The sequence below is a fragment of the Myodes glareolus genome, chromosome 17 (genome assembly GCF_982192425.1).
Source record: "Myodes glareolus chromosome 17, mMyoGla1.1, whole genome shotgun sequence".
NCBI lineage: Eukaryota > Metazoa > Chordata > Mammalia > Rodentia > Cricetidae > Myodes > Myodes glareolus.
Window position 1 is genome coordinate 66,156,130 of NC_142042.1, and position 13,094 is coordinate 66,169,223.

The 13,094-nt window shown below is 51.3% G+C and overlaps 1 protein-coding gene across 1 annotated transcript in view; it reads left to right on the plus strand.

The window, feature by feature from the left end:
- Il6r (interleukin 6 receptor) overlaps positions 1 to 6,967 on the plus strand; it is a 47,645-nt gene extending 40,678 nt beyond the window's left edge. The window contains exons 8-10 of the mRNA XM_085678193.2: positions 715 to 790; positions 1,591 to 1,690; positions 3,726 to 6,967. Coding sequence (XP_085534319.2) covers positions 715 to 790; positions 1,591 to 1,690; positions 3,726 to 3,942 — 393 coding nt within the window. The 3' untranslated portion in view covers positions 3,943 to 6,967. The remainder of the gene's footprint in view (positions 1 to 714; positions 791 to 1,590; positions 1,691 to 3,725) is intronic.
- Positions 6,968 to 13,094: the final 6,127 nt, after the last annotated feature.

Sequence of the window (13,094 nt, forward strand, 5' to 3'; positions counted from 1 at the left end):
GGTCTGAGACCAGATTCAATTTATCCATGGCCTCCCCTGTGGCAGCCTGCTATCATGAAGTATTGGAAAGAGGATTACGTCTGAAGCTGCTTAACAAATCCCTTTACTAATCCAATTTCCCACTCAGCTCTATCTCCTCGCGTGGTCCTTAATTCCCTCAATACTGAGCTGGGGCCTTTGTCCCTCTGCCCCCCAAAGCACAGAGAAGGAGGCAGAGGTCTGGGCCTCACATGCTGGCTTCACAGGGATGTCTTCAGGGGGCTGTCCATGTGGGGCTTTACGGGCAAAAGCAGCTGAGTTCTTGCCTTGTGGGCCAGAGAGTTCCAGGCAGGTCCTAAGGAACCGATAGTAGCTGAGGGCTGGCCAACCTCTCCACTGTGTGGGTAAAGTCTCAAAATTGGATCCAGAAGCAGACCTTAAGCCTATCTGAACTCAGGGATCATGTAGCTAGCTAGCAGGGAGTGGGGTTGGGATGCTGGGACGGCACCTGGCAACAGACCCATGGACAACTGCTTTGTTTACCGACCACGTCCTCTGTGCCTTTGGCGGAGCGACAGGCACCTGGAATGGGGAAGGGGGCACACGAACAATGCCAGCGACAGGTAGATGGTTGACAAAGATCGGCTCGGAGAGGCTCAGGAGACAGAGGTGGTGGCTTTGCAGAAGTGTGTATGGCTGTCGAACAGCTGATGATGGTCACCTCACGTCTCCTAGGTCTCTGATGAAGACTATGAGGAGGAGGAGGAGGAGGAGCTGTACAACCGGCCTGTAAAAGCGACAAGCCTCCCCGGTAAGCGCTAGTGTCTCTGTATTCCTCCGCGTGCAGAAGAGCGAGCGCTCAGACACTGAGCAAAGGCAGCGACAGTCTTCCATTGTCTTCCGTAACTCCACGCAGCATTTAGGACTGAACCCAGGCAGGGCCTTGAGCATGCTAGGCAAGCCTCTGCCCGTGAGCTAACTGCAGTCCGGCTGAGCAGACTGTGGACGTCCTTGCTAGAGACCGCGGAGGAGGGTCCGCGGAGGAAGCCTGCTTAGGGAGCTGCTGGCTTTGTTCACGTAGTTGCACTGGCCCAGCCAAGAGTGTGGGCTCTCATTCGACTCAGGAAGGTTTCCAGGGACTGGGCGGCAAAGGGGCTCAGCAAAGGGAGACGGAACATTCTGGGCGGAAGGGAGATCAGGGAGAGCCCTGCAGGAGAAAGGACATGGCATGTCTGGAGCTTGAATGCCACGTTGGGGATAGGGAAGCGATGACAGTGGAGAATGGAAGTCCTTGTGCCTCGCCCACCCAGCCTAGTGGATTTACCACCACGGAGTCCTCAGAGCCATATCTCTCGAGAGCACTCTGCCGATACAAGGACACCAGGAAAGTTACTCTGAGAATAAATGGCCAGAGAGTTGGCTGCTCAGCCGTCTCAGCCTGTGAGTGATTATTATGCTAGGAGCCTGCACGGGGCTCCAGGAGCTGGCCTTGGTCCGCAAGCTGGCAGTTTTGCTGCCTTCCAGAGCATCATCTGCTTCTGTACTCGCTGACTGACTTTATTTTCCCTCCTTCCCTACCTCCTTCCCTTTCTTACCCCCCCCCCCCTACAGCCCTAGGGCAAGATTCTTCCTCGATATCGCTGCCCACATTCCTGGTGGCTGGAGGAAGCCTGGTGTTTGGGTTGCTCCTCTGTGTCTTCATCATCCTGAGGTGAGATGGGTCCTGGGGGTGTGTCCTCCTCTGTGTCTTAGCTCTCATCTGCCCTGTGGTTGTCAGAACCTCACTCATTTCTTTATTTAGCAAATGAGCACCCCCCCACACACACACCATGCATGCACACGCACGCACGCACGCATGCATGCACACACACACAACACACACGCACACCCCACACATACCACCACATGCACACACACACATACAGCTACTCTGAGCCCTGGGTTGGGTGCTACAGGAGGCAGGGGAAAGGATAGGTACTGTCTAGTGAGGAAGCCAGTCCCTGACAGGGAAGGACTGACGTGGCCATGGTAGGGAGGAAGAGGAGGACTTTTGGCAGAAAGTTCTCTACACGCTAGCTCTCGAGGTCCTCACAGTGGCCCTGAGCCGGCTTGACTGACAGCTAACACAGCCCAGGATTGTTCTTGTTCTTATCCTTCCCTCCTTTCCTTGTTTTTAGTGTTGGAGTTCAAATCCAAGGCCAGGCAGGGGCTCTGGCCTGAGCTGTAGGCCTGGTCTCAAACCGTGACTTCCAGGAAAGTAGGGAGCAGACTGTCCAATGACTGCGCAGAAGACAAGGGTCTGATGGGTTGGGACAGCTTTATACCCTGAGATCAAACAGGAGTGTGTCAACAGAGTGTGTCAACACTTGGGGACTGCATACTTTCTCCAACAAGGCCACACCTCTCAGTCCTTTTAAATAGTGCTACTCTCTGGCGACTAAGCATTCAAATATATGAGCCTATGGGGGCTGTTCTTATTCAGACCGCCAGTCATTTTTAGGGTATTTTCTCAGAGCGTGAATTCCTGGGTTAGAGGGGCCGAGTGCTTTGCAGTGCATGGGGCAGCAGGCGGTGTGTCCTCTCACAGAAAGAATGCCCTCAGCAGCCGCTGGGCGCTCTCCCTTTACAGCCCTGCTGGGCTCTTTCCCTGCATCCACTGCAACAGTCTGCAGATTGTTTATGCCATTTGGCTAACAGGCCAAGAGCCAACGGCAGATTCAGAGCCAGCTGTCAATCATCTATCATATCAAGAACAAGAATAGTCTGCTGGTTCAGAAAGCCTAAGAAAATGCCCAGATCTTGTTTTTGATGTTGGCTTCCGCTCCTCCCTCACAGCGCTTCCTTGGGTAATTGGCATGTAATGAAATTGAGGGGGGCTCACCTTCCTCCCCCTTTGGGGGTCAGCCATAGAGAAGGAGGTCAAAGGGAGAAGAGGAGGTCCCGGTCTAGCACACCTAGCAAAGGCCCCTTGGGAAGGAGCCCCCCACCCCCACCTTGGCAGATCAGATCGGTATCTGCAGTCCAGTGTTCTTCAGGCTGTCAGCTGACTTTCTCTTGGTTGCTGAGTCTGGCCTGGGGCCCAGCCAGCACGCTGAGGAGCTGTGATCTGAGCGATGCCTATCTCCTTCCTGCCCACCATCGGCTTTCCTGTCAGATGAATCAACACGTGCCCAGTGGGGCCTTTCTCGGGCACGACGGCTCTCCCTCCTGGGGGTGGGGTGGGTGGAGGTGGATGGGAACCTGACTGCCCAAGACGGGGAGAGCGGAGTACAGGGACCACACAGCCTGTTTCTGCCATTCATGGCCGGCTGTGACTGAGCTGCCCTCTGCCTGCCTTAGTTGGACCGAATTCCATTTTCCCTTCCCACGGAAAGAATATTCTCCTTTTTTTTTTTTTTTTTTTTTTTTTGCGTGAATGGATGGGGAACTGAGGATGCGTGCCTCACACCTGGCACAGGGCTGATCCCTGGCCGTCAGGTGACATTTGGAGTGCATTGAGGAACACGTGGAGTGCATTGAGGAACACACATGTCTTTCCCTTTGTAAATGGGGCCAGTGAGATGCGGTCTTGTTAGGACACCTCTGGTGATGATATGAGATCTGAATAGTCAGCGTTTTTGTAAGCTGACTATTTGTAAGCACACCCAGCAACCAGGGCAGACAGCAGCTGCTGGTGTTTTTCACCGTGACATTGACCTGAGAAGGAGCTCATGTCTGTCTGTTTGTTTTTGTGTGTTTGCATAAAGGCTCAAGAGGACGTGGAAGTCACCGGCTGTGCGGGAAAGCAAGGCGAGTTCTCCCCCGCCATATTCCTTGGGACAGCTGAAGCCGGCCTTCACGCTGGTTCCTCTCCTCGCCTCAGCAGGGCCCCACAACAGCTCCAGGCCTGACAGCTGTCCGGGTGTCAGAGACCTGCAGAGCCCTTACGACACCGGCAATAGGGACGGCTTATGCCACAGCTAGTTGTCTGGACGGGACCTGGCAGCGGGTGTCAGGTCAGCACCGCCACTCCTGCTCACCTGGGCCGGGAGTGGCGGGTGGGGTGCAGCTTCCCTTTCGCATGAGAGCCTTGCAGAAGGTGCGGGGGGTCAGGACTGTGTGCTGCACATGCTCCGAAGGCAGGGGTTGTGAGGGACGCAGGCCCCCATGAGGACATGGCCTCCACACCCTCAGGATAGCCTCAGGTAGGGGTGCCAAAGGTTGCCCTAATTGCCTAGCTCTGACTCACTCCCCCAACCCACCTTTTAGCTGAACTCTTAAAATCCAAGCACCTTTGGCCCTCTCTTTTCCTAGGCCGCTAAGGCTGGGGAGGAACTCATGCCCACTCTCCTTCTCAATACCTGGAAAGCCGCTGGAAAAGCAGCTGGAGTCCCGCTTGTGACGAATCTCTCAGGGCCTGGTGGTTTAAGCAGAATAATATTAATCTCTTGTAAGAAGCTTCAGATGTGAATGATAATTCTAGGCACTGCTGACTGCAGAAGTTTTATTTTCTTATTTGAACTCAGGACTTCAGGAGAAGAGACGCAGAAAGGAAGGGGAAGGACGGGTCTCCACTGTGCCCCTTGTAGTCTAGGGGACACAGCCTCTGGAAACATGTTTTCTGTCCCCCGCTATTCTCCCAGGGGAGGGTGCTGTTAGTGAGTCCCTCTGCTAGGGCAGAGAGTATAGCTGCTTTACTCCAGCCTTGCTCATACTGGTTTCAACTGGACCTGAGCTACTGGGAAAGACAATATTCATGAAAAAAGAAAAACTTAACTAGCAAGAATGTATTTTCATTTTGTTTTTGCAAAACTGTTGTCTGAGCCGCGCGGTAGCGCACACCTTTAATTCCAGTATTTGGGGTACAGAGGCAGGTGGATCTTTCTGAGTTCAAGGCCAGCCTCTAACAGAGTGAGTACCAGGACAGCCAGAGCTACACAGAGAAACCTTGTCTTGGAAAACAAAACAAACAAATTAACAAACAAGGAAGGAAAACTGTTGCCCCTTTCTCTTGACCCTGGAAGAGGCCACTCACTGTGTGCTGGTATATGAACCACCCAGGAGGTGGGAGATGATAGTGGGGTGGGGGATGGCGGGGTGATACAGTAGCTTTGTTTAGCACAAAAGCCAAGTCAAGTGAAAATCGAGAAAAATGTTTCCTGTAACAGAGAAGACTTCAGTTTCGTTCTGTGTCTTGTTTTCTGTCTTAAGTGTAGAAGTAGTCTGTGCTCGGCTTCAGGGAAGGAATACGTGCCAGGCTTAGGAAAGAAGAGTGTCCACTTCCTGTTAGACCTCACTGCCACCGTGGCCTTCCTCCCTTCACAGAACCCTCGTCACTTTCCCTTCACTGATGGTCACCCAGGAGACCGCAGTGGTGCTGGGATTAAAGTGAGCCTTGCAATCATTTACCAGATCCCAATACTTGCTAGGAGCTTACCTTTTCAGAAAATGCCCCCCCCCAGGGGACAGGAGGTGGAGCCCCGAGGCTGCCCTTGCGCTCTCCACCTGCAGATCCAGGTGCCACTGCCCCAAGCCGCTACTTAGTCTCTTTTTCAGGTTTTGTGTGTTTCAGGGCCTGTTGCTGTCTTAGAAAAGAGTTTGTAAGCTGACAAAAACCAGGCAGGTATTCATGTTTCCCCCCTTTGTTAAGTTTCTGGGACTCCAGAGTAGCAAAAACGCTGTGAAAGGGAGCATTAGAAATAGCGATCTGTAGGGAGCAGGCGACTGAGCCCACGCGAGGCTTAGTTCTTCACCTGACTTTGCCCGCGCACTGTTACCAAAGCCGGGCGGAACAAGCTGGTGGAAGATTGAAATCCAGATAACTCATTATCTCCGAAAGCTAAATAGCTTTAATCCCCAAGTTGTTATTGCTTTCACTATTATTATAAAAGGCTAGCCCTCCCCCCTTTTTCCTTTTGACTTTTAATAAGCTAATGTCAATGAAGTCTGTTTCATCTGAGCCCCGGCTTCGCTCAGACACACAGGTAATCTGTGTCACTGGAGTCACTTGGCACCCGCAGTCAGGGATCAGGCAGGCAGATGTGGCGGCCATATAAGCATGAGCTTCGCTGCACGGTGGGAAGAGTAGAGCACAGACCGGCTCAAGTTCTAAACTGATCTTTGATTCTTACAGCATTAGTAAAACAGCTTTAAGATATTTCAAGGGAGTAGCAGGGGCTGTGCACCTGAGACGCTTGGAGACCGAATGCTTTCTCTCCTTGAGAGTGGTCTCTGCAGTTTCTCACCTGGCTGTATGCTCACACCAAGTCTTTGCTGTGTCCCTGGTGTCTTGGGAGAAAGGAAACTGGTGTGAAGTTCACGCTGGAATTGGGCTGGAGCCAGTGGGAGCAGAGCCCAGCACGGTAGGCCAGCTGTGGCCTTGATCTGCAGGTCTGAGGACTGCCTGGCTTGCCTCCTTTTTATGCCTGACCTAGTTGGGGAGGATTCCCACACTCAGCTGCAGGTGGAGGTGCTGAGAAACCTATCTTCAGGGTTACAGGGTCACCCCAAGAACCTTTCCCATGCTGCAGCCTATGGTGCGGCTGTGGCTGGAAGTGGCTGGCCAGCTGGCTCAGGTCCTAGGGCTGGTGCTGGGGAGGGTCTGCCAAAGGTCTTTCCAGCCTCTAGTCCTCGCGAGGTTGGGTACCAGTTCCAGGAGTTTCTATGGCAACCTTGATGCTTATTAAGGAAAATTGTCATTTTTGTGAACGTATGCTCAGATGGAGATCTAGTGTGCAGGGGAAGGACTAGGACCGTGGAGCATGCTGGAACGACAGAGACTTTCTTGGCTAGAGATCATATCCGTTACGCAGAATACCTCAATGCTATGTGTTTTGTTTCGAGACAGTGTTTTTAAGGTTTTTTTTACCCGTGTTACCAGCAAGTTGATGCCTAAGCTCTTTCGGCAGAGTAGTGTAATTTGTTTTTTCAATGTTTTTTTTTGGGGGGGGGAACCACTGTTTTTTAAAAGTGAAAACTGTAATTGAAATAAATACTTTTTCAAACTGCACTTGATGTATCTTGCTTTGGGAACCTCTTCATTAAAAGGAAAACCTCGTGTGATTAACGGGGGTACAGAGTGTGGAAGGTTAAATGATTAAGTATGATTAAGTAGGAGTGTCCGAGGGGCATGGTAGCTCACTCCTAAAATCCTGACACTAGAAAGGAAGAGGTGACGATTTCTCCGAATTTGAGGCTAGTGAGACCCTGTTTCACTTACACACACACACACACACACACACACACACACAAGCAAACAAAAAACCAGGACCAGGAACTAGCAATTTCTCAAAAGGCTTTAGTCAATAAGTTTCTCCCATACCAAGCCCTGAAATTTCTGGAAGGAGGCTCGTGTATCTGTCGCGTTCATAACGCTCATCATTACCGGATTGTGGGCCTGGGAAGACCCACGACTTAGGCGTCCACTGGATCGTGGAGGTGACAGTGGCATCCTGAGAGCCACCCTGAACTCTTGGTTATCAAGACTGAGTCTGTTCCACGCTAAGAAGGGCCTTGGACCAGAAAAACCTGGGCCCCAGTCATCCCAGTGTTCTAAACTGAAGAAAAGCCCATGTGGACGCTTTGTAGGTGGAGGGAGAGGACACTCCAGGGAGAGGCCTCCACTCAGACAATGCTGGGAAAGCAACTCAGAAGTCATGTGCTCCTTGGTGGCCAGGTTATGTGGGTGGGAGTGAAGAGACCAGGTCCCCCTAACCCCAGCCCTGTGCTCTCCAGATGACGCAGGGAGCAGATGGTGACTCTCCACAAGGAGCAGATGCTGGAAGTCTCTGCTAAGAAGCATTTTTTTCTCTTGAAGGCACAAGGGAATTAAATTTTCTGTAGATCTGTGGGAATTGTAGGCCCCACTGCAGTGGTCACGCTTGGGTGGGGGGGCAGTGTGCTGTGTGAGAGCTTAGGTGGAATGGAGTGGGGCAAGGTGAAGATACAGAACTGAAGAAAATGGTATGGGGAATGTGGCCCGGTTGGCAGAATGTAGTCCCAGCATGCCCAGGACCCTGGGTTTGACCCTTGGCGCTGCATACATTGGTAATGGTGGCACAAAGCTGCACAGACACCTTAATGGGGGGGGGGAATCAGTAAGGCCATGAAATGCTCACACGCCCAGTCTAGGAAATACTCTATCAAGATCAGTTTGAATATTCCCCTTGAGGGCGAATGTGTGTCTCAGAAAGCCACATGAACTCTCCAGATGGCTCTCCTGGGGCAATGACGGGCTGCAGAGTGAGTGAGCACGAGGCTTCCACAGAGCCTGGTGTTCACTAAGCCTTTCCAGCTGTAGCTGGTTGGGGGATGCAGGTTCACCCCCCCTGTAAGCACCCCTCCCTGAGACTCTGTAGGGAAACCCAATAAATTAACTGGTCCCCAGAGTAAACTTTGCCAGACTCCTGCATGCCTTGGTTTGGGTTTGTGGTTGGGACCTTGAGAGGAGGGGCCGACATTGCTTCACTCTCTGCCAAGGAAGGAATTTTGGCCACAGTAGTTAACAGCTAGGAAACACGCATGGGTACTGAAAGGGGCTGTCATCCACCCTCTTGGTTATCCAGCTTTCGGCAGAGCTGACCTATCAGAATCCACTCAGGAGGGCTGGAGGTGGCAGTTGAGGTTCATTGCAGGTAAAGAGTGGTCCAGGAGACCCATTCTAGTGAGGAGGTCTAATAAGACCCCAAAGTTAGACAGGTGCTGTTTCCTCATCACGGGCTCAGGTCCCACAGCGGGTGGTGACTTACTTTGATAGGTCTTTTCTGCAGGCCATGTGCTCTCCCATGCACTCCAGCCAGGGACACTGGGGTTTCTTACTTGGTTTGTCAAGATGAGGCCAACAGCTGAGCCTACTGGAAGTCTAGTCCCACGGGAAAGGCGTAGCCTAGGGTTGACCTTGAAGAGTCAGAGCCAAAGAGAAGGGGCGGAGATCACTTCCTTAAACTTATTATGGGTTGCCAGGGGCTTCCCTTTCAACTGGACTTGACCTGGTGAGATGTGCTCCTTGCTAGCTGACTATTTTCATATACTTTATGGACTTTTAAAAGCCCTCCAATTCTGCTCTGGATTGTGGGGCTCCGTCCCATGGTGGCCCAGAAAGGCCAGCAACCTAAGAGGCCAACCTGAACATCTGAGTTGAACTTTTTACAAGCAGAAGACAGTTTTTTTTGTTTGTTTGTTTTGTTTTGGGTTTTTTGAGACAGGATTTCTCTGTGTAACAGTTCTAGCTGTCCTGGAACTAGCTCTTGTAGACCAGGCTGGCCTTGATCCACCTGACTCCCAAGTACTGGGATTAAAGGCGTGCGCCACCACCACCTGGCAAGACAGAAGTTTTGATTCAGAAAATTTCTAACAATTTCTCTAAGTCTATTCCCAGCTCTCCTGTCTTCTTTGGGGACATGCACATATGTGATAGACCATACACACAAATAAAATAAAATGCATTAAAATCTGGGACTGGAAAGGCGGCTTGGTGGCTAGGAAGCACCAGGCGCTCTCCCAGAAGGTTAAAATCATTCACGGAAAACCCAGAAATCTCGGAAATGTTCACACGGAGCACTCAGGATAAAATCACAGCCGTTTCTGAGAACCATCTCTCAGTTTCTTGAAACGCCTTACTGAGAGGAGGGGAAGAGCCTTCACCACTGGCTTCCTGTGGGTGGGGCTCACGTGGGGACTTACAAACTTGGGATCTTTCAGATCTCACAAGATGAAAGCAACCAAGTGCCCCTTAGGAGGCTTTTGTTTTAGTTCCTCCCCGGCAGAGTCTTTCTAGTAGCCCAGGCTGGCCTCCAGCTCACAGCTCTTCCCTTACAGCCTGCCCTGTTTGGGAGTTACACCCAGCCAGTTTCAAGACAAACAAGTGCTTGACTTAAGGGCTTGTCCCTCTGCTCACTAGGCCACTTCTAGTCTCAGGAGTTCCCCACTCCCCTTTAAACAAACCATCTGTTTCTGTTTCTAACCAACTGTCCCTGGTGCAATCCTTTGGCCTAGGCTACAAGAGCCTGAACTCCCATGTCCTCTTAACTCTGATATGCAGTCTGGAACTAAGCATGGTTTTCTTATTTTCTTATCTCGTTTTTGGAGTCAGGCTAAGGCTAAATATAGTTTTCCCTGACATGCTGGGCTTTCTCAATGTTCTCTGACCTCCAAGCCTAACTAAAGGCCAGGACTTGTCCTCCTGGCAGAAGCTGGGACTTCAGATTCCCTCCTTTTTCTTTCTTTGTTTTTATTTTATTGAGACAGGGTCTCTCTATGGAGCCCTGGCTGTCCTGGAACTCGCTATGTAGACCAGGCTGGTCTTGAACTCACAGAGATTCGCCTGCCTCTGCCTTCCCAGTGCAGGGATTAAAGGTGGGTGCCACACCTGACCCGGTCTTGCTCTTCCTTCCCTTCCCTTTCCTTCCCTTCCCTCCCCTCCCCTCCCCTCCCCTCCCTTTCCCCCCTCTCCTCCCTTCCCCCCTCCCCTCCCCCTCCCCTCCCTTCCCTTTCCTCCCTTCCCCTCCCCTCTCCTCCCCTCCTCTCCACTCCCCTTCCCTCCCTTCCCTTCCCTTCTTTTAAGAGATTTATTGGGCCGGACAGTGGTGGCACACACCTACACCTTTAATCCCAGCACTTGGAAGGTAGAGGTAGGGAGATCTCTGTGAGTTCAAGGTCAGCCTGGTCTACAAAGTTAGTTCCAGGAAAGCCAAGGATACACAGAGAAACCCTGCCTTCAAAAACTGAAAACCAAGCAAACAAAGATTTCTTTATTTCTGAATGCTATGTATAATGATACTTTCTTAGCACACCAGAAAAGGGCATCAGATCCCATTACAGGTGGTTGTGAGCCCCTATGTGGGTGCTGGGAATTGAACCCAGGTCTTCTGAAGGAGCAGTTAGTGCTCTTAACCACTGAGTCAACTCTGCAGCCTATAATACGAGGTTTCTGTAGCTTCTGAAACAACAAAAACCGAAGCAAGGTCCCTGAACTAAATGTGTCACCCCCACCTTTTTTATTTTTTATTTTTTATTTTTTTTGAGATAGAGTCTCAGGTATCCCAGGCTGGCCTCCAATTGCTAGGAAGTTCCAAACGGCCCTGAACCCTGATCTTCCTGCTTCTGCCCCCTCTTCTCCAGGGCTGGCAATGTCCTGGGGGCAAAAGTGGGGGTGCGACTCACCACCAGGCAGTTTCTGGCAGCTGTTAAGGGGCTGGTGGCTGCTGTGCAGCTCTTCTTGGGGCACCTGCCTTGGGCCTGAACTACATCCAGCGGAGTCTCTAAGAACACTGGGACGTCAAAGAGGGCGTGTGCTTGCGTCTTTCCTAGCGACATTTTCCACGAGCGTTTTGTTTTTACAGTGGAAGGAAACTTTTCATTTAGTAGCTGTAATATCATCTCTTTGTTTTTGTTTCGTTTTTTTGCTGTTCTCTTTTTGGTTTCTTTTTCCTGGAACTAGCTCTTGTAGACCAGGCTGGCCTTGAACTCACAGAGATCCGCCTGCCTCTGCCTCCCGAGTGCTGGGATTAAAGGTGTGCGCCCCATGGTTTTATAGGTTGCGCGGTCGCCGAACAGCTGTCTATTAAGTCCAGTACAGTGGTGCACACTGTGGTTCCAGGAGTTCCAGGCTAATCTGGGCACCATAGCCAGACTTGGTATTTAACCTAAAGTGCCCACCTGGGCAGCACCCGTCCTAAAATAGGAACACACAGAGAAAACTAACATGGCCCCTCCCGAGGCTGCCATGCAAATGTAAAGCCATCTGTGCTTTTAAAAACTAACTGACCAAAGAAACTCAGCAAGGGAATAAAGTGGTTAGAGCCAGACCTCCTAAAGGAGCCCTAGACGCGGTGGCAGGTGCGAGGTGGCTCTCTGCCCTCTCATAAAGCTCATGTTCTGTTTTTTAAAGGATGTTGGTTGTGGAAACAATGTTGTAGCTGGAAACCCAGTTTAAAATCATCCAAAACAACACCTTTGTTAACTCCCTCTATTTTATTTACTTATGTTTCTTTTTGTTTGTTTGTTTTTGTTTTTTTTTTTTTTTTTTTTTTGCAATGAGGGCTCACCATATAACACAGGCTGGCCTGGATCTTGTTCTGCAGACCAGGCTGTGGGCTAGCCCCTTGGTGGATGCTTTTTCTTGTCACTAGCTCTGGTCCATTCTTTGATAAATCAGCTGGGTTCTCTTTGCAAGTGAAGTAACACATCTTTTACTATAACGATTTCAAATGAGCAGTCCCGCTGATTTGAGCCCGTGCATCAGAAGGCAAGCTGAGTCACTCAAGAGTCACACAGGAGGCATTTGGAGTCAAGGGTGACGCCGTTATGACTCACAGTGCAGGGAAAGAGACTGGTGTCACTTGTGGAGTCTGGAAATGACCCTCCAGCCTCCCAGCAGGGTTGCCGCTTCGGGGTGACCCTGCACTGACTTCAGAGTTCCTCACCTCACAGCTGTCAGGGGGTCCCTGGGGCCTGGGAAGGGGAGGGGCTCCACGGAGGCGCCTGTCAGCCCCAGCCCAGCTTTGTCCTGTAGATGAGCCCTCCGCCAGGCCTAGTTCCTTGCCTCAAGGCTGCAGGGATGTAGTCCAGAGCTGTGATTGTACACAGAGGGTGGGCACCTAGATTTTACTCTAAGGGAGAAGTGCCTTTGGCCCAGCAGGGCTCGGCCGTTGTGGGCTTCCGGAGAGAACTCTGCGGTCACCCAACCTTCATGTCCTGTTTGCCTGACACATTTCCACTGTTAGAGAATACAGAGGTATAACTGAAAACTATGTGGTTATTCTTATTTTATGTGTATGTGTGTTTGCTTGGAGTGTGAACACTGCCTGCAGAGGTGTAGGGTCTTCTGGAACTGGAGTTCCGCATGTGGGTGCTGCGAAGGGAACCAAGTCCTCTGTGAGAGCAACAAGTGCTCTTAAGCCCGAGTATTTCCGCAGCCCGCTTTACTGATTCTGTCCTCCAGATGTGAAGGGTTCTGTAGTCTGGGAAAGCAGAGGTGGCAATTAAAAGTCACACATGGCTGGGCATGGGGGCATACACTGCACTCCCAGGACTGGGAAGGTAGAGGCAGGGGAACCTCAGGCTTGAAGTAGTTTGTGCTACATAGACAAAAGTCCTGTCTAGGCAATGACAAACCCCTAGACTTGAGGCAGACCGGG